The sequence below is a fragment of the Guyanagaster necrorhizus genome, assembly GCF_019112545.1.
Source record: "Guyanagaster necrorhizus MCA 3950 unplaced genomic scaffold BT62scaffold_4, whole genome shotgun sequence".
NCBI lineage: Eukaryota > Fungi > Basidiomycota > Agaricomycetes > Agaricales > Physalacriaceae > Guyanagaster > Guyanagaster necrorhizus.
In genome coordinates this window covers 2,259,185-2,285,439 of record NW_025064883.1, presented here as the reverse complement: position 1 = coordinate 2,285,439, position 26,255 = coordinate 2,259,185, and the positions used below count along the sequence as shown (strand labels likewise).

The window sequence follows — 26,255 nt, the reverse complement described above, 5'->3', positions numbered from 1 at the left end:
GCGTAAACACTGAGTCGCCGTTGGATTGGAGCGGAGCCGCAAACTTGGTCATCGTCTGGTTGGCTTTCAACCATCACTGCCACTGTCTGCGACGACGAGCTCTTGCCTGACGAACGCCGAACTCTTACCATTTGTGGGGAGAATAAGGCTATACTGCACGCTTTGCTCGTGGATACCACTTTTGTCTCATTTTTCTTTCCTTTTATTACCTTTTTAGCGGCATAGCTCTGCTCATCATCGGTCAAAAGGGCTCCCAAATTCCCCGCATCTTCCTCAAAATCTCTTGGAATCACCGTGTCGCATCTTAATTCGCCTTCCCCGACTATTTTATCGTCTTTTTCCGCCTTTTTAATCACTCTGCGGCCTCCGACGCCATCATGCTTGGTCACCAGTTCGCGTTTTCTTCTGCGCCCATCCGCAAGGTGAAGGAGGTTCAGTTTGGTATCCTATCGCCAGAGGAGATTGTATGTCTTTTCCTTGAGTTACTAGTTCCGGATGCTCACCTACTCGCCTCTCCAGAAAGCCTACTCTGTCGTCAAAATAGAACACCCCGATATCATCGACGAAGTCACCCACAAACCCAAAATTGGTGGATTGGTGGACCCGCGTATGGGTACAGTGGACCGCAATTTCAAGTGTCAGACGTGTGGTGAGGGGATGTCGGAGTGCCCGGGGCATTTTGGGCATATTGAATTGGCGAGGCCTGTCTTTCATCCTGGTGAGTGGCATAAGTATCTCTGTTGAGATTATTAAGCTTTTTTCTTTAGGATTTATCATAAAAGTGAAGAAGATCCTGGAGTGTATATGCATTAATTGTGGGAAACTGAAAGCCGATATCGTGAGTGGCCCCTTTTCCTCTACTCGTTTCGCACCCCACCACCCAATTTTCTGGGGGCTCTCGCCTTACCATGGTGAACCCCAAACCCGCACTTCGTGAGCGTCTTGACAATCGAGACCTTCACCTACCCGTGTTGCGGAGAGCGCGCGTTTTCGATCGCTTGATTGCCGCGTTCTTTATTGCATGCAACCGGTGTTGGGTGGACATGATGCTGCGTGGTGAAATGGGGGGCTGAACGAGCAGTGCGAAGAACGCGTGGTTGCGTTGGTTGGTTTGGCTTCTCCTCCCTCAGCTGTAACGCAGTATGAGTGATGTGTGTTTAGCCTGCACTTGTGACTCGATACACTGCCCCCTTGTTATATACTTTCCAGACAACCCTTTTATCCGATGTAGGCCACACGCTGACGTTTTGATTTGCATATCTTCCTGTAAAATCTTTCCTCAATTGTCGCACTTCACGCTATGTAAGTCTGACCCAGCGTTCGCCGACAAGATTCGACACATTCGGGACCCCAAGAAACGCATGGCAGTAGTCTGGGCACACTGTAAAACGAAGATGACTTGCGAACCCGATGACCCCAAGGATGAAGGAGCAGATATGGAGAATGAAGAGCCTAAAAAGGGTCATGGTGGATGCGGTCACGTTCAACCGTTGGTCAGAAAGGAAGGACTTAAACTCTTTGTCCAATATAAGAAGCCTAAGGACGATGACGACGTATGTACAGTGTATACAGTTAACTGCACGGAGCTGACGACATACCCCAGGAAATCAAGTCCATCCAGCCCGATAAGCGGGTATTCTCTCCTTCTGACGTCTACACGACGTTCAAGAAGATGTCCGATTCAGATCTGCATCTTATTGGCTTATCGGATGAATATGCTAGACCGGAATGGATGATCCTCACCGTTCTTCCAGTTCCGCCACCACCCGTGCGACCAAGTATCAGTGTCGATGGTGGTACAATTCGTAGCGAAGATGACTTAACCTACAAACTTGGTGAAATCATCAAAGCTTCTGCGAATGTACGACGATGTGAACAGGAGGGTGCCCCGGCTCATGTCACGACTGAGTTTGAGCAACTGCTCCAGGTTAGTATCCGGTCTTCCATGCAGGGTACATGATCTCATCAACTTCGCAGTATCATGTCGCAACTTATATGGACAATGACATCGCTGGTGTCCCTCAAAGTTTGCAGAAGTCAGGTCGTCCAGTGAAGGCCATACGTGCCCGACTAAAGGGAAAAGAAGGGCGGCTTCGTGGCAATCTGATGGGTAAACGTGTTGATTTTTCCGCACGTACTGTTATCACCGGCGATCCGAATCTCGAGCTTGATGAAGTTGGGGTTCCCAAGACCATCGCAATGAACCTGACTTTCCCTGAACGGGGTACGTCTTAAGAATAATATTTTCATGCGCCGATCGCTCATGAATATGTAGTAACCCCCTACAACATTGCTTACCTGCAGGAACTGGTTCGTAATGGGCCGCGGAATTACCCTGGGGCGAGATACGTGGTCCGAGATACCGGTGAACGTATAGATCTGCGGTACAACAAGCGAGCGGATGGTTTCCTGCAATATGGTTGGGTCGTCGAAAGGCATCTCAAGGATGGAGAGTGAGTCCTTGTCCTGTGACATTTTCAGCTCTTTCTAATTGCTTCATGGTAGTTATGTGCTGTTCAACCGTCAGCCTAGTCTTCACAAAATGAGTATGATGAGTCACAGGGTAAGATTAATGCCTTATTCCAGTAAGTTCTTCCCTCCTTCATTGCACACGCCTTACTGATGTTCATTTCCAGCGTTCCGTCTGAACCTATCTGTGTAAGTTGTGGCCTGGCCCACAGATGAATGATCTAATCATCGAGTGAAACAGCACCCCTCCCTACAACGCAGATTTCGATGGCGATGAAATGAATATGCAGTAAGTATCCCTGTCATGCTTTTGTGCTACGCGTACTAATGCGTGTATCCTAGCATTCCTCAAAGTGAGGAGACGCGAGCGGAGTTGAGTCAGATTGCGTCCGTTATCCGACAGGTGTGTTATATTCAAGGACCATCGTTTCATTGCTTTGCTCACATCTTTTCTTAGATCATCTCCCCCCAAGCCAATAAGCCCGTCATGGGTATCGTCCAGGACACTCTTTGTGGTATCCGGAAGTTTACTCTTCGTGATACTTTCTTGGATTGGAACCAGGTTCAAAATATCCTCCTCTGGGTTCCCGACTGGGATGGTACTGTTCCCACACCAGCCATCATCAAACCTAAACCCCTCTGGACCGGAAAACAGATTCTCAGTATGACGATCCCTCGCGGTATCAATATTCACAGATCACCAGATCTGAAGTCTTCCAACCCCGTGTTCGATGACGGTATGTTGATTGAAAACGGGGAGATCATTTTTGGCGTTGTCGAGAAGAAGACTGTTGGTGCCTCCCAGGGTGGTCTGGTCCACGTCGTCTTTCGTGAAAAGGGTCCTGAAGCGACTCGTCAGCTATTTACTGGGCTCCAAATGGTTGTCAACTTTTGGCTCTTCCATAACGGGTTCAGTATTGGTATTGGTGATACCATAGCCGATATGAAGACAATGTCGTACATCACGCAGACCATTGCTGACCGCAAAGCTCGCGTAACAGAGATCATCGAGGACGCCACCCACGATCGCCTGAAGCCGTCTCCCGGTATGACTATCCGAGAGTCATTCGAGAGTATGGTGGAGCGAGAGCTCAATCTCGCCCGTGACACATCTGGTCAATATGCCCAGAAGAACTTGAAGGAAGACAACAATGTCAAACAGATGGTGGTTGCCGGATCGAAGGGTTCGTTCATCAACATCTCGCAGATGTCTGTTTGTGTCGGACAACAGAGTGTGGAAGGTCGTCGTATCCCCTTCGGATTCCGCCATCGCACGTTGCCTCATTTCACCAAGGATGACTTCAGCCCCGAGGCACGAGGCTTTGTGGAGAACTCATATCTGCGCGGGCTGACGCCTCAAGAGTTCTTCTTTCACGCCATGGCTGGTCGAGAGGGTTTAATTGATACCGCCGTGAAGACCGCCGAGACTGGTTATATTCAGCGACGGTTAGTCAAGGCGCTCGAAGACGTTCAGGTCTGCTACGATGGAACTGTTCGGAACTCCCTCGGAGATTTGATTCAATTCGTTTATGGTGAGGATGGAATGGATGGTGCATTCATTGAGAAGCAGAGCATCGATACGTTTGGTCTCAATACCCGGGAGTTTGAGCACAACTATCGTGTGGATGTCACAGATCCAACAGGTGGCTTTTTGCCTGGGGTCCTGCAGGTCGGATTGGACGACAGTTCTCTAGAACTGCAAGCGAAATTGGATGAGGAATACCGGCAACTTGTAGATGACCGACGTATGCTTCGACAGTTCATTTTCCCACGCCTGGATCCGTCGGTACCCCAGTACCTTCCTGTCAACCTCCAACGAATTGTCCAAAACGCCAGTCAGATCTTCCATATCGATCGTCGGAAACCTAGCGACCTGGAACCCGCTTATATCATAGACTCCGTCAAGGAGCTCATACGCCGGCTTGTCGTTGTGCGCGGGGATGATGAGCTAAGTGTAGAAGCGCAAAATAATGCTTTGATGCGCTTCAGCATGCACCTTCGGGCTACTTTCGCCTCTCGGCGAGTGCTCGAGAAGTTCCATCTGAACCGCGAAGCATTCGAGTGGGCTTTGGGAGAGGTGGAGGCCAAATTCAATCTGTCTGTGGCCAACCCTGGTGAAATGTGTGGTACCCTTGCTGCACAGTCCATTGGAGAGCCGGCTACGCAGATGACGTTGAACACGTTCCACTACGCTGGTGTCTCCAGTAAGAACGTCACGCTTGGTGTACCCCGTCTGAAGGAAATCATCAACGTTGCGACCAACATTAAAACGCCATCACTTACCGTATTCCTGGAGCCTTCCATCGCCGCTGATCAGAAGGAAACGAAGAAAGTCCAGCAAGAACTTAGCTATACCTCTCTGAGGACGATTACAGCGGCCGTCGAGATTTGGTACGATCCAGATCCTAGTTCCACCATCATCGAGGAAGATTCAGTTTTCGTCGAATCTTTCTTTGCCATTCCCGATGAAGAAGTTGAATCGAAGCTGCATACTCAGTCACCCTGGCTGCTTCGGTTGGAACTCGATCGTGCTAAAATGATCGATCGCAACCTGAATATGTCCTACGTCGCCGGACGCATAAAGGAAAGCTTCAAAACGGACCTCTTCGTGATATGGAGTGAAGATAACTCCGAGAAGCTCATCATTCGTTGTCGTGTGATTGGTGATGCGGATAAGGATGAGGATGGGATGTCTGGGATCGAAGAGGATATATTCCTTCGGCAACTGGAGAACACAATGCTGAACTCTGTGAGCTTGCGGGGTGTCAAGGGCATCAACCGAGTCTTCCTTTCGCGGCATGATGCAGTTGAAGAAACGGATGATGGTAGTCTGGTCGTCCAGAAAGACAAGGAGTGGATTTTGGAGACGGATGGTGTCAACCTGAAGACTGTCATGTGCATCGACGGTGTCGACTTCACGCGGACATATTCGAACAGCTGCGTCGAGATCTTCAATGTTCTTGGCATAGAGGCGGCTCGTGCAGCGATCCTGAAAGAAATGCGTGGTGTCATCGAGTTCGACGGTTCCTACGTCAACTACCGCCATCTCGCCCTTCTTTGTGACTTGATGACTCATCGGGGTTCGCTTATGGCCATTACTCGTCATGGTATCAATCGCGCGGATACTGGTGCTTTGATGAGGTGTTCGTTCGAAGAAACCGTTGAAATTTTGATGGAGGCTGCAGCTGTTGGTGAGAAGGATGATTGCCACGGAATTGCAGAGAATGTCATGTTCGGCCAGATGGCACCGATGGGTACTGGCTCGTTCGATGTCGCGCTGGACATCGATATGCTGAAGGATGCTATCGTTGATCATCGTCTACCTGTACAGTCTATGCTGGCGGCGCATGTGGATGGTGGAATGACGCCTGGACAAGTCGCTATGACACCGTATGATTCGAACTCACCCATGTGGCAAGATGGCGTGTTCAAGGCTGACCAAGCTGCGTTCTCACCTTTGGCTGTCAATGGTGGTGGGGAGGATGCCGCCAGTTTCCAGTGGTTGGCGTTTGGTCAAAGTCCTGTTGGCGCAGGCGGCATGTCGCCCGCCGGTGGTTATAGTCCCAGTTCACCTGGCTATTCGCCTACGTCTCCTGGATTTGTTCCCCAGTCACCTTTTGGAGCGTCGACGTCACCTTTCTCGCCATATGCACCCTCGCCCTTCAATCCACGTGGTCCTACGTCGCCGACGTATTCGCCTACTTCGCCTGGATTTGCGACATCACCTGGATATTCGCCAACGAGTCCTCGTTACTCGCCGACCTCCCCTTCGTTTTCACCAACCTCCCCACGGTATAGTCCGACATCACCTTCATTCAGTCCGACATCTCCGCGATACTCGCCGACCAGCCCTTCGTTCAGTCCGGCGTCGCCACGCTGTAAGTGTAATCAAGTTCTGAGTAATTCACCAGTTCTAACTCCATATCTTGTAGACTCGCCAAGTAAGTTATCTGTTTTGAACGCAGACTCTGCGGTACTGATTCTGTCTTGCCTTCCTTTTTACTTACAGCTTGTGAGTATGGGTGAACTGTTGTGATTTCGTTTCTGACTCGTTTGATCTAGCTCCCGCGCAACTGTCCCCGTCGTCGCCGAAGTATTCGCCGACATCTCCTATGGCTTCGCCATCCTCACCAAAATACTGTATGCCTTTCTGTCTTACTTCGATGGGAGCTCACGCTGATCCTTGTTATAGCACCAACATCACCTACTTATTCCCCCGCCTGTAAGTTTGATGAATATTGCTATCTTCGCTGTGAGACGTCTTACTAACCATGATACTAATCGCACTTTAGCCCCTGCATACTGTGAGTTTTCACCTCTTAAAATGCTCTGTGCATGTGCTAAGAGACCTCGATCAGCACCCGCGTCACCTGCTTACAGTCCAACGTCACCTTCATGGTCACCTTCGTCACCGGCGCACAATATTCAGAATGGTGTTGGTCGCAGTCATTCGTATCAGGCGTCGCCTTCCTGGGATTGATCTCTGCTTGTGTTATGTCGTGTCTTATTTCTCGGGCCGGAGAAGGCCCCAGTCGCATTTATCTAGCGTTTCGAACTCTATACATCATGTAGAATATTGACAATCATTATTGAGTTAGATATATTTATCTAAGATACTCCAAAAAAATCTGGAGCGGAGTGTTTAGCAAAATAGGATGCTTTCTACGATTCCATAATCGACTTGGTAATCCATAACTCATAATCCTTGAACGGCTTGCCCGTGATATTTCCCACTTATGCCATGTCCACCTAGGAACGAACTCCTAGCCGCCGAGTCGGGGGCACGACTTGAAGGATGAGTACCAAAACGTGAAATGCTCCGAAGTGAAGGAATGGAAATCGCCAACTTCTGCATAGACTGCTTTACAATAGCACGTCGGTTTTCGTCATCCATGGCAACCATCGAATCATAGGGATCATCGCCCGTCCTCTCTAAATTCAGTCGTAGATGTGAGAGGCAAGTTGAGGCTGTGGAGAGAGGTCTCCTCCAACAACGACTTCAACGTACATTTCAGCGAGTACAGCATCAAGAGAATAAAGAACTCACTACAACATCGTAGGGATCCCCCCCTTCCAGACGTATCGGTTCAGTTCCTTCGAGAAGCTTCAGATACGGTTGAAGTTTGAGGTATCGAAGAAAAGAGGCAGCGCAGCTTTCAACTTGGTGTGATTTCTCTTGTATGATATGATATGTTCAAGCTTCGAAGATTTGCAGAAGAACCAGAAGCCAATACCAAGTTGGGTGGCAGGATGCTGAAGAAAGGATCACCTGGAAGAGGGCTTGATAGGACGAGAGATCGCAACTGGCTAAGTTGTCGCGGGGTCATTATCTCTGTCAGCGAGGGGAAGCTGTTATCAGTGACGGTTTCGATCTATCGCTTCTGAAGGTGGGTAACTGGCAGCAGGGCACGAGTTGATATATGGTGCAACAGGTCAGACACATATCCAAAGAGGAATAGCTGGTAGTACAGAATGGTGGTTACATGCCAGTAGTACTATGTATGCTTATGCAACTCTATTAGCTTGCCCTGTCCATCATTGCTGTCTACAGCTTTGGCTTCTCATTCAGCTTGGAACAAATCAGAGGCATTTAAAGGCCATCAGTGTGCTAAGGGAAGAGGGAAGAAAAGAAACAAGATGAACACAATCACCCAGTCAACTAGTCAGAGCCCCTCCACCTCCACCAACCAGCCTGATGATAAAGGAGCATAGTTGTGACATTAGTGATGACAGTTGGTAGTGGCACACAAGGACAAATCAAGGACTGGGTTGAAGACACCTCAATTCAGGGGGAAAAGATAAGAAAGACTGGCATAATTCTAGGCATGACCAAGTATTTATACATAGATAAGAGTGGAGTGCATAGATAAGCATAGTTCAAATAAAGTCCAGGTTTATGTTATGAAAAAGGAAGTAGAATGGGCCTGTCCATTACGTAGATGATTCGGAATTGTGTTTCACTCAATCAGAAGGATTGGGTTGCATGTCTTCCTGGAATTGAGTATGCCATTAATATGGCTTGCTCAGATAGCACCAGATACTCACCATTTTTCCTGAATACAGAGTGCACTCCAAGGTCTATGCTATGGGATTCTCCAACTGACAAGACCTATCCCAGAGTCAAAAATTTTGCTCTACATGTGAAGACAGCAATAATGAGTGCTCACAATAGTGTCCTTGCTTTGTGGGTGAAACAGACATGAGATGCAAACAAACATCATTGTGAGGCACCATTCACTAAGGATGATCTGGTTTATATATCAACTCAGAATATCACCTTACTAAAGAGGCTGGCTTGAAAGCTTGCACCAAAGTTTGTAGAACCTTACAAAATTGTGAAGGACTTTGGAAATAATTCATATCAGATGGAACTATCATCCAAATTGAAATAACAGAGACTGCACCCCATCTTTCATGCATCCTTGCTTCATGTTCATATCCCAAACGATGATCATTTGTTCTCTGAGAGACTTCACAGTCAGATTGGCCTCACTGCTGAGACTGATAATGAATGGAAGGTAAAGAGAATAATCTCTCACAGAGGAAGAGGACAGGGTGCCATCTTTGAGGTTGAATGGGCATCTGGAGATAAGACCTGGATGCCCTATAGTGATGCTCAGAGTTACACAGCTGTGCTCCAAGATTATCTGGACATCTTGGATGTCAAGGCCATATCACAATTACCTATATCTCAGATAGAGAACATAGATAAGAGTGTGGAGATGTTCATTGGCTCACTGACCATAGATCTAGTCAGATTGGGATGGTGTGATAAGGATAAATAGCAAGACTTATCTGAAATCTTGCCACACTTCCCTTCCAAGCACTCTGATGCCTCTCATTTGTGCTCATTGTCTCATTGCAGCCTACATAAACACATGATAGCTCCAGAGATCATCATCAGCATTAGACCTTATGACTTCAATGCCATGAAGATGACACTCCAGCAATTGACAATTAAGAATCTTGTGAATAACAATAACATTGTGTTGGACTGCTCTCAGGTCTTATGCTGCTGCATCCTAGCCAATATAGTGATGAAGAAGGGTGGCAATATACCCACCAATCAGCCAATGCCTTTTGGTTATGAGTACTTGGTCAAGACTACTTATCATGAACTGTACTTTACCATACAGGAGAAAAAGGCTTTTTCTTATATCAACAAGATGACTAGCCATTGGAAGATGCCAAACAAAACCATCAAGATCAATAACTTGCTGCCTGTTGCCCCTATGCAAAAGGTCGAACCATTGTCAGCTATAAAAAGGGCTGAACTGGAGAAGTTGAGAAAATGAGAGCTAATAGAGAATAGATAAAGAAGAGAATGAGAGACCAAGTTTCAGAAAAGAAAGATGAACTTGATTTTGACAAAGAAGCTTGACAAGCAGAGGGCTAAGGATATACATGCTATCAATCACCCTTTTCATGATGTCCAAGCCTTGAAGACTGGCTCACATAGCCACCCTGGTCTATCTCACCAGTCAACTATCTCCACACAACCCTTGTCCATTTCTGCACCAATGTCAAATGCTGCATCCACATCCACAGCCTCTAGCATGTCTACCACTGATAAACCCACATTATCTGCTGCCATGAAACCTTTTGTGCTCTAATCGATGGCCTCTACCACTGGCACACTGTTGGCCTCATCATCATCTGATGGTCTTGTAGGCTTGAAGTTTCAGAAGAAGACCAGCAGCTAGGGCAAGGATCAGAAGGAGGTTGTGCAGGATATGGATGTTAATAATCCAGAGGACAACAGCTTGTTGAACTGTAGGGATGTTGCTTGAAGGTGTTGACATAGCTGTTATTAGAAGGAATGCCTTGATCACAAGACATTGGAGAGTGTATGTAACAGACAGACCTGTTCTACTTTCTTTTTTATAATATAAACCTGGACTTTATTTGAACTATGCTTATCTATGCACTCCACTCTTATCTACATATAAATACTTGGTCATGCCTAGAATTATGCCAGTCTTTCTTACCTTTTCCTCCTGAATCAAGGTGTCTTCAATCTGGTCAAAAATATGTGATGTTAGTGATGATAGTCAGTAGCAGCACACAAGGATGAATCAAGGACTGGGTTGAAGACACCTCAATTCAGAGGAAAAAGATAAGGAAGACTGGCATAATTCTAAGCATGATCAAGTATTTATACATAGATAAGAGTGGAGTGCATAGATAAGCATAGTTCAAATAAAGTCCAGGTTTATGTTATGAAAAAGAAAGTAGAACGGGCCCATCCATTACAATAGTAGAAGAGCAAGAAAAGAAAAGAAAGCAAGGCAGATCCACCTCTCTCCACCTTGTGATGTTCTGAAAAAGAAATTTCATCATAAATGAATTTTGGATGCCCTCCTAGATGAGGACTGGTTTGAGGTGGGCATACTTGAAGAACTTTGTAGTGTGGAGTACCTTCATGATGAAGGATATAGGGGTGACATAAGTCACATCGGAGGAATCGGTGGCACCAGAGCTGCCAGTGAGGATGCCAACGATGCGGCAGAAGATGTCGGTGATGCAAGATCCAGAGTCCCCTTTCCTGGAGAATGGGCCTGAGTTCTTGTCAGTGGGAATGATCAGCCACTCCCTCAACTCCCAGTACTTGCCGGCAAAATGGGTGCACATGTACGACGAAACGTTGTTTGCCTTGCTGATGGTGGTCAGAGTATTGGCGCCATTTTTGAAGATGACCAAGCATGGCTCGCACGGATTCATGAGGACGGTCTTGGAGACCTAGTCTTGGAGTGTCATGAGATGATCAGTGGGGAATTTGAAGGATGTAGAGCTGGTGGGGTGCAGATAGACCTTCTCCATGAATTCCTGGCATGTGTACTTGTCGCCAATGTTGATGGTGTTGCCGCAGTAGTTGTTGGCGTCAAGCTTGCCGGCATCGATCTTAATGACGGCAAGGTCCAGGGTATACTCCCCGGGTTCAGTGGAATAGGCGATGGGAGGGGCTCAGGTGAGCTCCCTGAAGACACGCTTCTCCTTCGGTCCCCAGTGAGTGGCAATCTCCCGGGCCCAAGTCCCCGAGTGCTTTCAGCCCCGTCTCCGCCTTCTGCAAATCGTTCCCTGCCTCCTCGCGGTGCCAAGGACGGTCATGTCTTCATGTGCCCTGCTGTTGTTCCTGCGCTCGCATTCCCTGTTGTTGCCCTTGTCATCACCACCAGCACTGAGGTAGAAGCTGCCAGTTCCCTCAGCCCAAGGCCTATCCTTGGTCGAGATCGGGATGCCGAATGTCACTGTGTATGGGTCGCGAGTGGTGAAAGTTGGGTCGGGCAAGGGGACGGGATCAAAGAACCTGTTGCCCTCTTGTCTCATAACGTGACTCCTTGATTTCTACATGGTAGTCGCGGAAACCGTAACGGTTGATGAACGCGTGGCAATTGAAGGCGACGTTGCTGCCCTCCTCGAAGGTGAGTGCCCCGAACTCGACGCCAATCCAGACGATAACAGGTCCGGAGGACTCTCCGTCTTTGACAATGCGGAGCGCTTCGATACTAGTCCAGTTCACGCACGTCATGTTCAGGCTCCTGCGAAGGCGGTCGGCCAAACCGTGGTCCCAAACACTAGCGAGGGGGTGGTTACCCAGCTCCCTAAGCTCTTTGAGGACAGAGTAGGCCTCGAGGCCAGTTGGATCTTCGAAGGGGCTGGGATTGGTTGTAGCGATGAGGAGCGGTTCGGAGGGCAAGCCCTTGTAATAGACCTCAGATAGAGCCTTGGTCACTACGAACCAGGGCGTAGGGGAGGACTGCAGCTCCGCGTCCTCGTCCATGGGCTTGAAGGCAATGGCGAGCTTGGATGGGTCCACTGAAAAAAAGGGCAAACAAACGTTAGTATGGGAAGGCAGTGAAAGAGCGAAAAGGAAACGCACTGGTGATAGATCTTGTGTTCAAAAAACGTGAGAAACGGAGACGGGTTGAGAAGAGTGATATGAGTGAGCAAAGTAACGTTTGGTAGGCCTCCATTTAGTGGTGTTAGGACGTAGAGCTCTGAGATCTTGTTTCTCCGCACCATACCTTGTGTCTAACTTCTGAATCAGAAGAGGAGGGGACAATGGCAGCTGGGAATGAATAGATTAGCTGGGGGTCAGGGGGAGCCAAGTAGGGGCTCTGGGGGTCACGGCCGCCGATTACCCGAAATAGACACCCCCTCATCGATGATCATTAGTCTGGGCAGGACTTGGAATTAGTTATTAACAAGTTCACGATCCACCGCGGCCTCTATCATCAATCGTCAAAGTCGCGAGGACGTAACGGTCCAATAACGGTCGACCTGTATTTTTTCTACGAAAAGGGCCCTGATTAGAGTTGAGGATGAGCCGCAAATTGTTGGATCTCGACGTTGATCTGTTCAGGGCCTCTTTTGCTACAGCCTTCAGTTCGAATGGCTGTGCGCGAATGGAAGAACGGAGCACCGTAGGAAAAATGACGGAGGTTGGCGTAGCGCAAGGAGAAAGCCTGAGAGGAGAAGGCTTCTGTCGTTGACGTCCACGACGCATCGATATCGAGTGATTCCAGGGCTGGGAGCAGAAAGATGGACTCGAGTAGTAACGTATGCCATGGACCTACATGAAGCTCTTTGTCTACACCTACGTCCTCTACTTTACATCGAACTGCGTGAAGAACATGCATTGAGGGAGCTCCTGTGGCCATCATATCTGAGATGACTGCCAAAAGGTCCCCTCGCATCATGTAGATTGCTAGTATGAGTACGATAGTAGTACATCCGCACCCCCGGAGGACTTTGGATTATGATGACAATATCCAGCTCCCTGCATAGTCTAGTTATCATCTATGATTAAGGTGAATATTACATATCGAATGAAACGACATGGACAGCGGTGGAAACAGTGGAACTCAAAAAAATTTTTGAGATGGATCGACCCATGTCCACGTTACCTTTATCCAGCCTCTGTATACGGACCACATCGCCTTGCTCAACGATATGTGAACTCGTGCTAACTTTACATATATATACTTCTTTTACTTCGACGGCAAGTTAGTAATACACGTACAGGTTTACAACCTAAAACTTCTCTTTTGACTTCTCCATCGACCCATTGTGACCTAAAAAGCCTTCTTCACGGTTTCATAGAACGCCTTGCCTTGGATGTTAGCAAGTTCAATCTCGAGGGCGGTAGGCTGTCGGGAACCATCAGCACTAGCGAAAGTTCCGGCGCCCCACGGAGAACCTGTACAGCGCTTCAGAGTTCGTTCAGTGTGGACAATTCCAATAGACCTCACCTCCGTGCACCTCGGAGAGGATGGTGAGCTTAGCGAATGCGTGGGCGTATCCAAAAGGAACGTAGATCATGCCGTGGTGAGAGAGCGTGGACATGGCAGCAATAGCAGTGGACTCTTGGCCTCCTCCCAAGCTGGCTGTAGAGATGAATAGGCCCGCATACTTCCCGGAGAGCGACCCCTTCATCCAGAGGCCGCCGGTGGCGTCCCAAAAGGCCTGGAAACGCGTGAGACACCATTACGTACAAAGACAAAACTAAGGACGGACGCACTTTCCATTGACCCGGGAAGTTTCCGTAACGTGTCGGGATACCAAAAACGAACGCGTCAAAGTTGGGAAGCATATCTGGAGTGAGAACAGGATAGTTTGGCTTGGGGGGTGCATGGAGCTTGCCGAGGATCTCAGCGGAAAGGGTTTCGGGTATTCTGAAAGGTGAGACATGAGTGAGTTGCCAGTGATGATGTATACAAGCAACTGGACACAAACTGGTAAATGGTAGCTTGGCCACCGCCGTTCTGGATACCCGTAAGGATGGCCTCAGCCACTATAGAAGTGCAATTGGTGGGTGATAGACAATGCAATGTGTTCACGTACGCACTTTTCCCGATATGACCGTACATGGTGTAGATGACGATCGCAATCTTGGGAGCCATATTGTAAGATTTGTGAGTGTGCAAGGGTAAGCGCTGATGATGGTGGTTGTGGTAGAAGAGGTGGTTCCCTCCTGAGTGACCTTTATACCCACGGCGTCATCTGAAGGTCATATCTATTTTAGGTCAGGATACAGGCTCAGAATAGGCAGCGCAATTTCTCCCAGGCAGTTCTTGCGATTACCATGAGGGTCTTTTGGTAACCAAAGAGTCAGAGCTACAGTAGACACCGTCAAGGACCCCCTTTTCATGCTGTATTAAAAGTTAGGCCCGTTGTCTAAACGTAATTTCGTAAGTACAGACGGAAATTTCATCCAGAATGGGGAGAACTTGAACCTTGGAGGACTTTGAAATTGCAGATAGAACGGAGTCGGCACCGATAGCACACCTATAGCAAGTTAGCCCTTTTTTTTATTGTCGCATTACGCGTGGGCGCCGCTTGGGCGCTTGCTCGTAGAGCTCCTTCCACGATTTCAAACATTTCGTTTATGAATGCAAGCAGATCCTTCACGGCCATCCATTGATGCAAGCAGGATCTCTGGCAAAAAAAGCGACGGTGTTTGGGAATGTTAGCGTCGGCCATCAAAACGGAAATTGCAGACGGCCCACTTGTTCGGCCCCTACTCCGTCCATCCTCATTCATCAATGTTCAATGATTCGCTGCCACCATCCAAGAAACTTAAGACAAACGGAAATACAACAGTCGCATTCGAGGAAAGCAGGGAGCTCACTCACGCCGAACTTTGGGACGATTCTGTGCTCATTGATGCTTGGGAAGCTGTCCATGAAGAGTATGCCGTACGTTCCTTCTTCTTTTTCGTGCTTTCTCCTTTTGAACCGCCTGCAGGCCTATCACGGAGGCGATATCGCCTTGAAGACAAATCCTACGAAAAGATCACCATTGTGCGCATACATGTCATCTACATCTATGGAGCCCCTTTGATAATAAAGTATTACAGATGGTATAACATCCCCTTCGATGATTCAAAGATCAAAGAAAACGTTACCGAATATTCATCGTCCCTGGAAGAGGATGACGATGAGGCGGCGGACCAAGACTATGACGACGAGGCAGACCATGGCGACTCCAAACCCATCAATTTTGACACTTTCGTTCCGTCCCACGACGCATCCCTCGATGTCGGAGATGACCCTGTCATCGCGCCGTCGTCCAGTAGCCTCCCTGCTCCCCCCGCGGAGACGGTTTCTCAGGACGAAGCGTTTACAAGGGCGGTTAATGCTATGTACTGGGCCGGATACTGGACGGCGATGTACCAGGTACGTCTTGGCTTTTGTTTTCACTTCAACTTTGCTCATGTGTGGTGTGTGCAGTGTCAGAGAAATGATGATGAGGATCAAGTTGAGGGCATGGTCTCTGATATTGTCTCGACTCAGAGATGATGGAGGTTTTCGCTACTTTTCTTGTCAATGTAAAAGGTATGCAGCCAATTATAGTCATTTCAAGTTACCACATATCCATGTCAGGCTGGGTATTCAGATCGACCATGACCGGGAAAAAAAAACGGGCCTAACACCGCTCTGCCTTTAGCCTGTCTTTTTCGGTGGCGCACGTGAATATTTGAAGGCCCCAGAACTTCATTGTTTCCCCCCGATTTCAGCTCTATTCTCTAGCATCTGAGCTTACCCAGTCGACTCCAGCTTGCAGAAGCATGTAATACAGCCTCGACGCACCCTTTCTGTTGTTGAGAGAGCTGTGCCTTTTTGGGCACAGACTTGACTGTCATACACGAGTTCCCACCCATCCTCCTAAATCTCACCTTCGGAGGCTGAAAATCGAGATCGCTTCCAGCAATTCCCCTTCTCCGATTCCCATCACATCGTGCCTGACGCGTCCTCAAATAGCGAAGATGCGACCCTTGACGCTCCCAAATCCACGTCCTGACGGTCCTTTGTTCAGGACGCTGCCGCCAAACCTAGAGCACTTGTCGCTGGTTTCATATCCCGAACCCTTCACGCTCTGGTGACTCCCAAAGATGGAGATTCCTGTCAATATCGTTACTTGTTCTGCGACCAGCACAAGTCTAACCTTGGCTCTTTCGGAAACCCCATAAACCATGGGAGGAGTCAGACTGGACCGAGGTCTTCCTCATTGGACTTATTCCTCGGACGTCACCACGTCACCCTACCTGTAATCTCTTGGGATGAATCGATACGGCTGGAAATGGGAATCATCCGATAATCATATTGATACGGTGTAGGCGTCCAATGAAAGAAGGTATTTCCAAGATATACGGGCTAACACTTTCCGTTTTGGATCTCCGTCTACGACCCAACCTTCATCTGCCCTTCACGTTGAACCAGCGCAGTCCCAGTCTAAATCTATATCCTCCAACGTGCTGGCTCAACTTGGCCACCGTTCTCATGCTTAAACACACGTCTTACATTCAGTATCACATACAAGACCGTTCTTTGCAAAAGCTGAGTAGTTGGTTCCCTAAATAGAGCCGGAAAGTCATCATCTTCGTCCTCATTATCGGAACCGTATTACTCATAAAATAGGCACTTAAGAGTCTGTACATGGATTTGTGGTGGATGAGACATGTGCGTCTTTTAATTTACTAGCCATATCATAGTCACAGCACGAGATGTCAGAAGTGGGCCGAGGTAGGAGTCCGTAGGGGCGATCCTTAAAAACTTTTCATTTTCCTGTGACAGGAACCTATTTTCCAAAAGCGTTTATGGGCTAAAGTATAGTCGGAAGCGCATGTACGGTATCGTCAGTTTTGCAGAATGGAAGGGTTTCATTTGCCTAGGCGATCACTATGAATCAGAATCAATAACCTCCGCTGTGACATCAATTTCTCTCACCTCATGGGAAGCATACTGATGCACTTCCAACAGACGGCGAATCTAAATTCCTGCCGCATCCCCCTTCTGCCCCTTCCTCACACCCACACCACCCTAGCTCACCGATGCGTCTGCCACATCCAGATCATCAGTTCATATGCTTCAATCCATAAGTGGAACACTCACTTATCGTGATTTCTTCTGATCTCACATCCAGACCGCAATCGCTCCCCAACGTCACGGTGTGGACTTTCCCATCAGCATATGTAATGTCACGCACTGAGACAAGAAATGCACGCGCATCATAAGAAGGCCGTAAGGGATGATCGCATACATGCTATTCTGGAGATAGGGGCATAGAAGTGTATCATATACTCTTATGGCCTGTAATTCGAGACGTCCATCCATCCACACAATTTTCCATTGATGCCACACCCACAACGGAGAACGTGCCATGTCCGGGAATATCAAATCGAGCCATGAAACAAAGTCGTAATGAAGAAAGCGAATGTCCTAATTGTCGCATTCCCTGCTTCGTGGTGGTGGGTCTATCCTCTTCGATCTTGGTATCGAACAAATCATGACGGCTTCCCCCCCGATTTCTCCAAATTCAAACGTAGATGTGACAGATACTTGAGCTTCCGGAGTAACATTTCTAATGATGATTGCTCGATGCATAAGTATAGGCTTTGGTGCAAAGGTAGGAAAATCATACTACGATATCAAAAGGACTCCCTTTCCAGCCATACCGATTCAACTCGAGAAATTCCAGGTAGGGTGACGTTCGAGGAATAAGGTCAAGGAGGAAGACCCCTGCTGGGTCTGACTCCCATTGGTATGATATATTCAGGCTCATGAGCTTTTCGAAAGAGCCAGAGGTTAGAATTGAGCTGGTCGCAGAACGAGCAACGATATTGACAGGAATCTCTGATTCTGGGAGCCACTAGAGCATGAAGGGCTCGGGATATGAAATCAGCGATAGGTGTTCTAGATTCGGCGGCAGCATCCCGAACAAAGGATCGTCAGGACGTGCATTTGAAAGCGTCAAGGATCGCACCTTGGCTATCTGAGGATGCATCAAGTGCGATGCAATGGTAATCGGGGAAGGAGAATTGCTGGAAACAAACTCGATTTGCGGCTTCCGAAGTTGAGATTGTGGTGGAAGGGCACGAGCCCATGTATGACAGTCAGGTTCAAGGCCAGCAGATTATGGGTCTCGATGACTCTCTGCCGCTTCAAGAGACCATATAAATCTACGTGTTTTGACAGGTATCGTCAATTTTATTGCTACTAGTACGTATGTATAAGTGTACAACATGTGGACACGCCCAGGTGTTCCGCCATTTTATGGGCGCTTGTTGGTCCAATTTCAGACCCGCTCGTTCAAGTTCATAGAATGAGAGATAATGATGTGAGAAAGACAAGTGCTTATGATACTCTGTTATTCTTAATCAGTGGTTGTTGGCTATCACTTTGGTCTAGCTTGTCTATTTCATCAGTGTCTGACCATGAGCTTCCGTGGGTAATTTCACACACGGCACCACTCAAGAAGAAGGCATCCTTAGGACCTAGAAACGAACTCCGTCCATCAATGATTATTATCTTGACCATTGGCATGCTTGTCCCATGATTTCTTTTGACTTATCAGTGTTTATCTTCCCCAATATTTTAAACCAGCTCAGTCCAGGTCATGAAAAGATGCCTAGATGATTCTGGGAACATCATCAGTTTCCGTTTACCCTGTCCTTGCTACTTGCTCCTCTCATGCATCGTTGCGTATGTGAGGGTGCCAAATCTGATATACTGCCTAGCGGTGAGCTTCTCCATGCGACACCGTGGCCTTCAATAACCGAATCTCAGTCCTCTTTTCCGCCCACTTTCCTTGAACTTTAATTCTCTTTTTGTCGTAACGTGAGGGGATAGGCGATTTAAGGTCCCTCGACCGTACTAGTGGTCGGGCGGTTCAGGAAGAACTCGGTAAATTTGCACATTGAGTAATACCAATGTGTGTCCTAATCCTCAAGCGGCTCTACGGTACTGCCCTGCAGCGTAGGCTCAATCAATCAATTAATTCAGAGTCCAAAGCATCAGAAAGAGTGCTAAGGTCAAGGCGAAAGCGATAAGCGTAACATAGAAATGCTAATCTGTACTAACTGTAACTTTCCCCACAAGTTTCGCTCAACGGGTTTCAGGCCATCGGGTCTAACGAACTGCATTCGCATTCGTCATCAGCGATACTATTGAGCCCTTGTTAGTAGGGGCGGCAAGTGGGGACTCGAAACATGGCAGTTCTTTCCGTGGCAAACTATGCTTCTTGCTACTTTAATACAACTTACGTCAAGACATTGTTACGAATACACATCGCCTTGTATATAGGAAGGAAGCATCTGGAGTATGCAAGCACCTGTAAGTAGGTATCCGAAACATCCAGCTTGGACGTTTAATGAGAAAATTGCTTTACACAAGACTTTAGTATTCTTCCCGATCTATTTCTAATTCGCGGTCTGCGCCTTCCCCATGATAGGAACTATCTTTCTGTTAGCATCCATGAACGCCGAGACGATCTCGTCTGTGACCTTTTCCCGCCTCTCCTGGTAACCTGCAACGAACTTTTGCAAAGCCTCTATGCACTTGGCTTTCAGCTGTCCCGTCATCAATCGTCCCGCCCGATAGTCCTGTACAAGTATTTCATAAACAATCTAAAAACTTGGGAGAAAATGGAAATGGAACTGACCTCTCCGATCTTTGCAAGCTCATCGTCATCCTCCAACAGACATGCCAAGTATTGATAACTGACATCTACATCTGTGTTGCCGCCCAACCGGCGATGCTCCTCTTCCGTCTCCTGGCCACCAGAAAATCCGTGTCTGTTTATCTTGTTTTTGATCTGTGCCGGCTTGTCGCTCATGTAGATCGCCGAGTTGGGATCGCTGGCGCTCATCTTGGTCTGAGATCCTTGTAGCGCGGGGAAGAATTTGGAATACAGCGTCATCGGTTTCGGGTACTTGAGTTTCTGCGCGACGTCTCTTGTAAGACGGAAATACGGATCCTGGTCGATGGCTGAAGGAATAAGACAGGGGATGTTGGAGACGGTGCCATATATATGTGGGAACGAGTTGGAGAAGGCAGGAGCGGATTGGATGGCGGCGAAGTGAATTCGACCGATGTTATCCGAGTCGGTGAACCCGAATGTAGCTTTGGCTTGGCTGTAAGTGATCTGCCGGGAGACTTTTGAGATGTTCTCGTAGAAGGGACCGGAGATGTAATCATAATTGCTAAATATGAATGTTTTTGAAAGGTCGAAGCCAACGGCGATGATATCTCGAGCGTTTTGCCTTCCGAAAGCTTTGGTTTGTTCCGGCTTTAGGGATTGTTTGAATAGGAATTTTTCGTCGTCTACGCGGCAATCAGATGAACGTGCATGTGCATGTAAAACGATGCCAGATGCGTGCCTGTAAGCTGTATCACCAGCGGGACGTCAAAGACATCTTGTAACCATCTGGAAGCAGTTGAGCGAACGAAACCGGGATACCGGCCGAAAGTTCTCACTTTGTAAACACGAAAGGTATCATGTGGCCAAGATGCATGCTGTCGCTACTGGGCCCACGTCCTGTGTACAAAAAGAAGGGTTTTCCCTGCTCATATCGATCTAAAAGCTTGTCAAATTCTCTGTTGCTAGAGATTAGCAGACTCGATCGAGAACGTTATACAGAAGCGACGCACCTATGCGAGAAAAACAATCCACGCCGAAGAAAGATATGCGGTTTCTTCCCAGTCAAATTTTCGAACCTCTCCAATAGTGCGTCGTCTATTTTTCGGGTACCAAACTGGACAATGAGCTTATCGTAATCGATTGCTTGCTGCTTCCCATCGGAAGATACGCTTCCTTGTACGTCCCATGGTGTAACAACTTGCTCGGGCGAGGAAATTTGGGCATTAGGGGCATTTGTGTCTGTCGTTCCTTCTAGTATTGCGCTAGGTGGGAGCTCAAATTAGACTCCTGACACGATATTGGTGGATCACGTACTCTTGGAGAGATGTACCCGCTAGTGAAGATCCCAGCTTCTCAACCGCTGGTTCTGGGACTGGTGAGGCAGACATAGAAGAGAGTGTTCAAAATAGGGGGTATAAATGAATCAGGAAATTATCCCTTGTCGCAGAGCAAAGAAATGATCACACGCGGGAGATCGAGTCAACTTTTTTGAGGAAGCCCGATATAGCCGGGGATGCTGACTAATCACGCACCTGTTAGCAATCCTTTTTCGATGTTCTAGTATGTTTTTTCCTTCTGTTCTTGCACCGAAACCTATGTTTACACATGAAACAGCCGCATCGGAAAGGTCGCTCCAGATCCTCAAGCATCTGTTACATCTACGTGGACAAGTCCGAGGGACACTGTCATGACTTGTTCGATGCCAGGATCCGGGGGATGAAGCAGGTCACCGGACAATTAGGACATTCAACCTCTTCATTATGATATATTTCAGACCTGGATTTGATATTCCCGGACATGACATGGTCTCCGTTGCGGGTGTGGCATTGATGGAAAACCTTGCGGATGGATGGGCATGTAGAATTACAGTGTGCAGGCGTGGGAGATGTAACACTTGCTTTACGAGAAATGATATGCTTGACCTTCCTAGGATTGCTATTATCGTTTCTCGAGGTATGAATTCCCAATAACGTACGTAGCCTGCCTTTGTACGCTTATGATCTACTCAACATGAGGCTCTGGCACCCCTGCAATCTTGTTGATCTGGCAATGGCACAGAGAATAGGGTCGACCTTCTCGCTGATCACAGAATATTGGGTGCAGTGAGTCTCATTCGATCACGGATTTCTGTTGTCCTGATTCCGAAGTCTTGTCCCACACATCCGGAAAATATAAAGTGTGACTGGATAGTGGGGCGTACAAATTGGGCCTACGAGACGGACGTGTTCTTGGGGAAGAAAGGAGAGGAAATATGAGACTTGAGGTGGACTTTTTTTTACTCCCCAAAGCAAAATCAGATAATGCTTAGGTGTGAGAAATTTAGTTTTCTTTATAATAATGCAATGGTGGTGATGGCCCAAACAGCCAAACAGACTCGAAGCTAGTACGATCCCGGTAGGAGGTTGTTCGACGCACGTATCTGTTTCAGTTGAGGTGGACATCTGTCTGTTTCATGACCCACTACATTACAGTCCTACTCTTAGTGGACCGACCTTGTTCCCCGCGATCTTGCGATCCGACGGCTATCCCTGGAGTTGACATTCATTGATGACCAACTGCCCACCCATAGTCTTGGGGATGTGAATGGAGATCATCATTCTGGACTCGGGGATGTGGCGATCCCCAGGTATGCTCTATTTTAACGTCAAACAAGTCCTTTGATAAATATTGCAGGGAAGCATAGCAGCGCGTCCCGCCTTCGGGCGGATTTTAGTTATATTTAGCCCATCTCACGTATGTGTGGGTGCTTTCTAGATGGATTAGTGGACTCGTTCGGGCCTTTCTTGAAAGGTTAAGCGCGTAGCGCTGTCCTCAACATCGGTCACTACATCATTTTACCTGGCTTGCAGCTACATTCCATCATTATTTATGCGTCATTGTTCCTGGCGCTCGCATATATATCTCAGGTGCGATTCTCGCTATGGCAGTGCTGTTTCATGACTGGTGCTGTAAAAAAAAAGATCAATCGGACTGGCGCATCATCGGGATCCGTTGACTCCCTAGTTAAACGCCGTCGTATTATCCAAAAACAATTGAAATTCAAATCAGGGTTAGCTCACGGTAGTTCTGGGATAATCCTCGCTTGACTTCTTCCGTTCAAGTCGCGGATGGGTTAGTGCCTGAGCCTAACAGAGTACCCCTGATCGTACAATCACTATAAAGAGCTTCGGAGGTGAGCTAGTTTTATCTCGTCTTCTACCCTACTGTCCTTTGCTTTGCGGTCCACAGACTAATGGTGTTTAATTTTCTGCTACCTTTTATCTTTCTAATTCGGTCGGTAACGTCGCTCGAAGTACTCCACTCTTCGGGAGATCTGCACATCGTCAACAAAGACCTTACTCCAGATGGAGTTCCTCGTTCGTAGGTGCACGAATCCTGTGTCGAAGCATTTATGCTGACTATCAGTAGGGCAGTCCTAGCAGGTGGAACGTTACCTGGACCATTGATAAGTGGTGTTAAGGTAAGTGAAAAAATTAACATGATGGCATCGTGTTCTAAAGACACTTTCAGGGCGACCGCTTTCAGATCAACGTCATCGATGAATTAGTGGACCACACCATGGCCCTCGATACGAGCATTGTAAGCACGTCTCTCTCCTCCATCTCCTTGTCTCTTATATTCTTCAGCACTGGCACGGTATCCATCAACATGGAACCAACTTCGAAGATGGTTCCGCTTCTGTTACACAGTGTCCAATAGCGCAGAACAACTCGTTCATGTATGATTTCGATGTTCCGGACCAGGCCGGAACATTTTGGTACCATTCACACCTCGCGGTCCAATACTGCGATGGGCTGGTGGGACCTTTCATCGTATATGATGGAGTGGACGGACAGAATGACCCTCACCGGGCGTTGTATGATGTAGATGACGGTTGGTACAACTTTCCCTGATCGATCAGACTATATTGATTTATTCTACAGAAACTACTATTATTGTACTCTCGGATTGGTGAGTACAAGGCCAGGGCTGAGTTTTGTATCTTCTTAATGGGGGTATTTCTAGGTACCATGATACAACGCCAGCACTAATGGCTACCAAATTGAGGCCAACACCCAATTCTACCTTGATTAATGGGATGGGTAGATTCTTTGAAGATGTAAGTCAATTATCCGGGTCCTTTCCTCGCAAGATGTGACTCAAGGGACGTCTCATATATAGCCCACGGCCCCTCTCTCCGTTATTACTGTCGCTCCAAATAAGCGTTACCGACTACGACTAATCTCTGCATCATGCAACGCCGCCTTCAAATTCTCCATTGACGGCCACAACTTCACGCTCATCGAAACGGACGGTATTAACATTCAACCGATCACGGTCAATTCTCTATTCGTACTTGCTGCTCAGAGATTCTCAGTCATCCTGGAGACCAATCAACCCGTCAATAACTATTGGATTCGGTCTGAACCCAACATCGGCAATCTCGGATTCCAAAACGGGATTAACTCTGCAGTGCTGAGATACGAAGGTGCCGACGATTCCGAACCGAGGACTTCGATGCAAACGGACATTATTTCTATACGTGAAGTAGATTTACATCCACTGGAATCTCCTGGGGCCCCTGGAGATCCACTTCCCGGGGGAGCAGATCTCGTCCTCAATATCACTCTTGGCTTTGATGCCAATACTAACGTCTTCCTAATGAATGGCGTCGAATTCGTAGGACCCACCGTTCCTATACTACTTCAGATCTTGAGCGGTGCTCAGCGAGCGCAAGATTTGTTGCCTCCAGGTTCTATATACGGATTACCGCTAAACAAGACTATTGAGATCAATCTCTTCGGTGGAAATGCGATAGATGGACCTGTACGTTCATCTTACATTAACCTGTCATTGAAGCTGAAGTTTTCCAGCATCCGTTCCATCTCCATGGTGTAAGTCCCCGTCAGAAATTTAATACGGGTCTTTCCTGAAGACGTTTCCAGCATAGTTTCGATGTCGTGAAAAGCGCGGACAGCGATACTTACAATTTTAACGATCCGGTCCGTCTCAAGAGCGCGCCCATCATTATGTGTATGCTGATTATCTCGAAATTCCAGGCCCGCAGAGATACCACATCCGTTGCCCAAAACAATTTAACGACCATTCGATTCAGAACTGATAATCCGGGACCTTGGTTCTTGCACTGGTGCGTCTATTCGTCCCCTCATGATTCATACCCTCTTCTGAAACAGTATCGACGATAGCCACATTGAATTCCACCTCGAAGCGCACGTTTCATCTCCTTCTTTGTCCTTATTATCTTCTAAACCTGAATTCTAGTGGTCTGGCTGTCGTTTTTGCTGAAGATATCGGCGATGTGGAACAGGTAAACATAGGCATTCCAGGTGGGGCATCACGTTTTGATTTAGGGTACGGTGGGCGCTGATGTGTACGTTTCTAGCTAGTTGGAATGACCTTTGTCCGACGTACTACAGCCTTCCCTCGGACGTGACAAAGAATGATACCACCTATACAGTTCCTACGTATTAAGATCACGGACTACAGTACTTCTCTCGTTGCATTTATGAACAGTACGTGTTCAAGCTGGTTTGCCAAATGTATTTAGTGGACAGCATAATGTCTTAATTACTGTAATATCAGGTTTTCTGTCGGTTGTTGTTATGCTAAGTATCAGCTGGCGCGCGCCGGCTATTTAAAAAGTTCAACTTTGACTCGAACCATCATCGGCATCGTCTGTGGGATGACTTCCATTTGCGACACTGCCCTATGACGTCGTATCGGCCGTTTTTGGTTGCCTTGACGATGGGGCCCCTGTTTCAATGTGCTTTGGTTAATCGCACTTTCAATGAAACAGCTTTGTTTAGCCTCTACAACTTCCTCAGGGAGTAGGCCAGTCTTTTGGATTTCGACGGGTATCTCGAGAAAGAAGGGATTTCAGTTATCCAAGCCGTAGACCTTCACCAAGGTTATACCAAGATTATACTCTGTTACATATCGATGGGATTGCGTCAGTCTGACAAGGAATCGGCCACGTTGGGCAATAACCTTGTCGCGAATATCGTTCTTTTTGAGGAGTCAGGCCTCTGCCTGATCAGAGTGGGATTTCCATGCCTATCTTTCCAGCTGCGGAATAGAAAGAGCAGCAGCGGGTGGGCTTAAAGGTTTCTCGCACAAATCGATATGGGACCGTCGGTCCGATGACTTTGACATCGTATCGGCGCAACATGATACATAGGCATGCACCGTACCTTCCTTGCGGCAGATTGAAAAGAGTTCGAGGTTTTTATAAGAAATCCTTATTCAATGTGGAACTTCCCATTACAAGCATTCGTCCATGGATCCAATACTTATACCATGCATCGAGATGAAAATATCCAAGTCTGGTCGAGAAGTCTGATGGATGATCGCAATCCTGGAAAGAT

The 26,255-nt window shown here is 47.6% G+C and overlaps 7 protein-coding genes across 7 annotated transcripts; 3 read left to right on the top strand and 4 right to left on the bottom strand.

The window, feature by feature from the left end:
- Positions 1–59: 59 nt before the first annotated feature.
- Positions 60–7,089, top strand: BT62DRAFT_1072894 (DNA-directed RNA polymerase II subunit RPB1). Its single transcript, XM_043178902.1, has 19 exons — positions 60–464; positions 520–718; positions 844–1,037; positions 1,082–1,105; positions 1,162–1,227; positions 1,308–1,553; positions 1,604–1,927; positions 1,978–2,224; positions 2,276–2,453; positions 2,506–2,585; positions 2,637–2,658; positions 2,711–2,758; positions 2,812–2,872; positions 2,927–6,347; positions 6,402–6,481; positions 6,532–6,609; positions 6,662–6,691; positions 6,762–6,773; positions 6,828–7,089. The coding sequence occupies exons 1-19, from the start codon at positions 378–380 to the stop codon at positions 7,047–7,049; spliced, it is 5,619 nt and encodes a 1,872-aa protein (XP_043044383.1). The 5' UTR covers positions 60–377; the 3' UTR covers positions 7,050–7,089.
- A 3,741-nt stretch (positions 7,090–10,830) lies between these two features.
- Positions 10,831–12,586, bottom strand: BT62DRAFT_1046042 (uncharacterized protein; the record flags this gene model as incomplete). Its single annotated transcript, XM_043178474.1, has 5 exons — positions 12,350–12,586; positions 11,800–12,285; positions 11,572–11,717; positions 11,281–11,397; positions 10,831–11,208 (listed from the first exon to the last, which is right to left on the bottom strand). The coding sequence occupies exons 1-5, from the start codon at positions 12,441–12,443 to the stop codon at positions 10,831–10,833; spliced, it is 1,221 nt and encodes a 406-aa protein (XP_043044382.1). The 5' UTR covers positions 12,444–12,586.
- A 770-nt stretch (positions 12,587–13,356) lies between these two features.
- Positions 13,357–14,602, bottom strand: BT62DRAFT_542108 (1,4-benzoquinone reductase). The gene is made up of 4 exons (XM_043181318.1): positions 14,206–14,602; positions 13,991–14,144; positions 13,722–13,935; positions 13,357–13,669 (listed from the first exon to the last, which is right to left on the bottom strand). Exons 1-4 carry the CDS (start codon positions 14,370–14,372, stop codon positions 13,545–13,547), a joined length of 660 nt encoding a protein of 219 aa, XP_043044381.1. The 5' UTR covers positions 14,373–14,602; the 3' UTR covers positions 13,357–13,544.
- A 384-nt stretch (positions 14,603–14,986) lies between these two features.
- Positions 14,987–15,981, top strand: BT62DRAFT_928161 (uncharacterized protein). The gene is made up of 5 exons (XM_043185451.1): positions 14,987–15,167; positions 15,217–15,272; positions 15,329–15,647; positions 15,702–15,806; positions 15,868–15,981. Exons 1-4 carry the CDS (start codon positions 15,015–15,017, stop codon positions 15,768–15,770), a joined length of 597 nt encoding a protein of 198 aa, XP_043044380.1. The 5' UTR covers positions 14,987–15,014; the 3' UTR covers positions 15,771–15,806; positions 15,868–15,981.
- A 1,092-nt stretch (positions 15,982–17,073) lies between these two features.
- BT62DRAFT_1001726 (uncharacterized protein) lies at positions 17,074–18,521 on the bottom strand (the record flags this gene model as incomplete). Its single annotated transcript, XM_043176772.1, has 9 exons — positions 17,074–17,139; positions 17,215–17,308; positions 17,364–17,426; positions 17,458–17,561; positions 17,617–17,779; positions 17,927–18,120; positions 18,235–18,315; positions 18,363–18,430; positions 18,491–18,521. The coding sequence occupies 9 exons, from the start codon at positions 18,519–18,521 to the stop codon at positions 17,074–17,076; spliced, it is 864 nt and encodes a 287-aa protein (XP_043044379.1).
- Positions 18,522–19,441: 920 nt separating this feature from the next.
- On the bottom strand, positions 19,442–21,368 carry BT62DRAFT_928159 (tryptophanyl-tRNA synthetase). The gene is made up of 6 exons (XM_043185450.1): positions 21,195–21,368; positions 20,901–21,163; positions 20,727–20,846; positions 20,630–20,676; positions 19,912–20,573; positions 19,442–19,852 (listed from the first exon to the last, which is right to left on the bottom strand). The coding sequence occupies exons 1-6, from the start codon at positions 21,276–21,278 to the stop codon at positions 19,670–19,672; spliced, it is 1,359 nt and encodes a 452-aa protein (XP_043044378.1). The 5' UTR covers positions 21,279–21,368; the 3' UTR covers positions 19,442–19,669.
- Positions 21,369–23,054: 1,686 nt separating this feature from the next.
- Positions 23,055–25,473, top strand: BT62DRAFT_541956 (laccase). Its single transcript, XM_043181317.1, has 13 exons — positions 23,055–23,250; positions 23,299–23,350; positions 23,401–23,469; positions 23,517–23,763; positions 23,814–23,841; positions 23,896–23,989; positions 24,052–24,696; positions 24,744–24,764; positions 24,816–24,872; positions 24,930–25,018; positions 25,077–25,100; positions 25,153–25,217; positions 25,274–25,473. The coding sequence occupies exons 1-13, from the start codon at positions 23,123–23,125 to the stop codon at positions 25,360–25,362; spliced, it is 1,608 nt and encodes a 535-aa protein (XP_043044377.1). The 5' UTR covers positions 23,055–23,122; the 3' UTR covers positions 25,363–25,473.
- The last annotated feature ends 782 nt before the right edge of the window (positions 25,474–26,255 follow it).

Coding starts and splice junctions, on each gene's coding strand:
- BT62DRAFT_1072894 (XM_043178902.1), top strand. CDS start 378: ATGCTTGGTCACCAGTTCGCGTTTTCTTCTGCGCCCATCCGCAAGGTG. Junction 1,228..1,307: donor AGACAACCCTTTTATCCGAT/GTAGGCCACACG, acceptor ACGCTATGTAAG/TCTGACCCAGCGTTCGCCGA. Junction 1,928..1,977: donor AGTTTGAGCAACTGCTCCAG/GTTAGTATCCGG, acceptor TCAACTTCGCAG/TATCATGTCGCAACTTATAT.
- BT62DRAFT_542108 (XM_043181318.1), bottom strand. CDS start 14,372: ATGGCTCCCAAGATTGCGATCGTCATCTACACCATGTACGGTCATATC. Junction 14,145..14,205: donor GGCCAAGCTACCATTTACCA/GTTTGTGTCCAG, acceptor CTCACCTTTCAG/AATACCCGAAACCCTTTCCG. Junction 13,936..13,990: donor ACTTCCCGGGTCAATGGAAA/GTGCGTCCGTCC, acceptor ACGCGTTTCCAG/GCCTTTTGGGACGCCACCGG.
- BT62DRAFT_928161 (XM_043185451.1), top strand. CDS start 15,015: ATGTTCAATGATTCGCTGCCACCATCCAAGAAACTTAAGACAAACGGA. Junction 15,168..15,216: donor CTGTCCATGAAGAGTATGCC/GTACGTTCCTTC, acceptor AACCGCCTGCAG/GCCTATCACGGAGGCGATAT. Junction 15,648..15,701: donor ACTGGACGGCGATGTACCAG/GTACGTCTTGGC, acceptor TGGTGTGTGCAG/TGTCAGAGAAATGATGATGA.
- BT62DRAFT_928159 (XM_043185450.1), bottom strand. CDS start 21,278: ATGTCTGCCTCACCAGTCCCAGAACCAGCGGTTGAGAAGCTGGGATCT. Junction 21,164..21,194: donor CTCTCCAAGAGTACGTGATC/CACCAATATCGT, acceptor GTCTAATTTGAG/CTCCCACCTAGCGCAATACT. Junction 19,853..19,911: donor AGCTTGCAAAGATCGGAGAG/GTCAGTTCCATT, acceptor ATACTTGTACAG/GACTATCGGGCGGGACGATT.
- BT62DRAFT_541956 (XM_043181317.1), top strand. CDS start 23,123: ATGGTGTTTAATTTTCTGCTACCTTTTATCTTTCTAATTCGGTCGGTA. Junction 23,351..23,400: donor CATTGATAAGTGGTGTTAAG/GTAAGTGAAAAA, acceptor AGACACTTTCAG/GGCGACCGCTTTCAGATCAA. Junction 25,101..25,152: donor ATTGAATTCCACCTCGAAGC/GCACGTTTCATC, acceptor CCTGAATTCTAG/TGGTCTGGCTGTCGTTTTTG.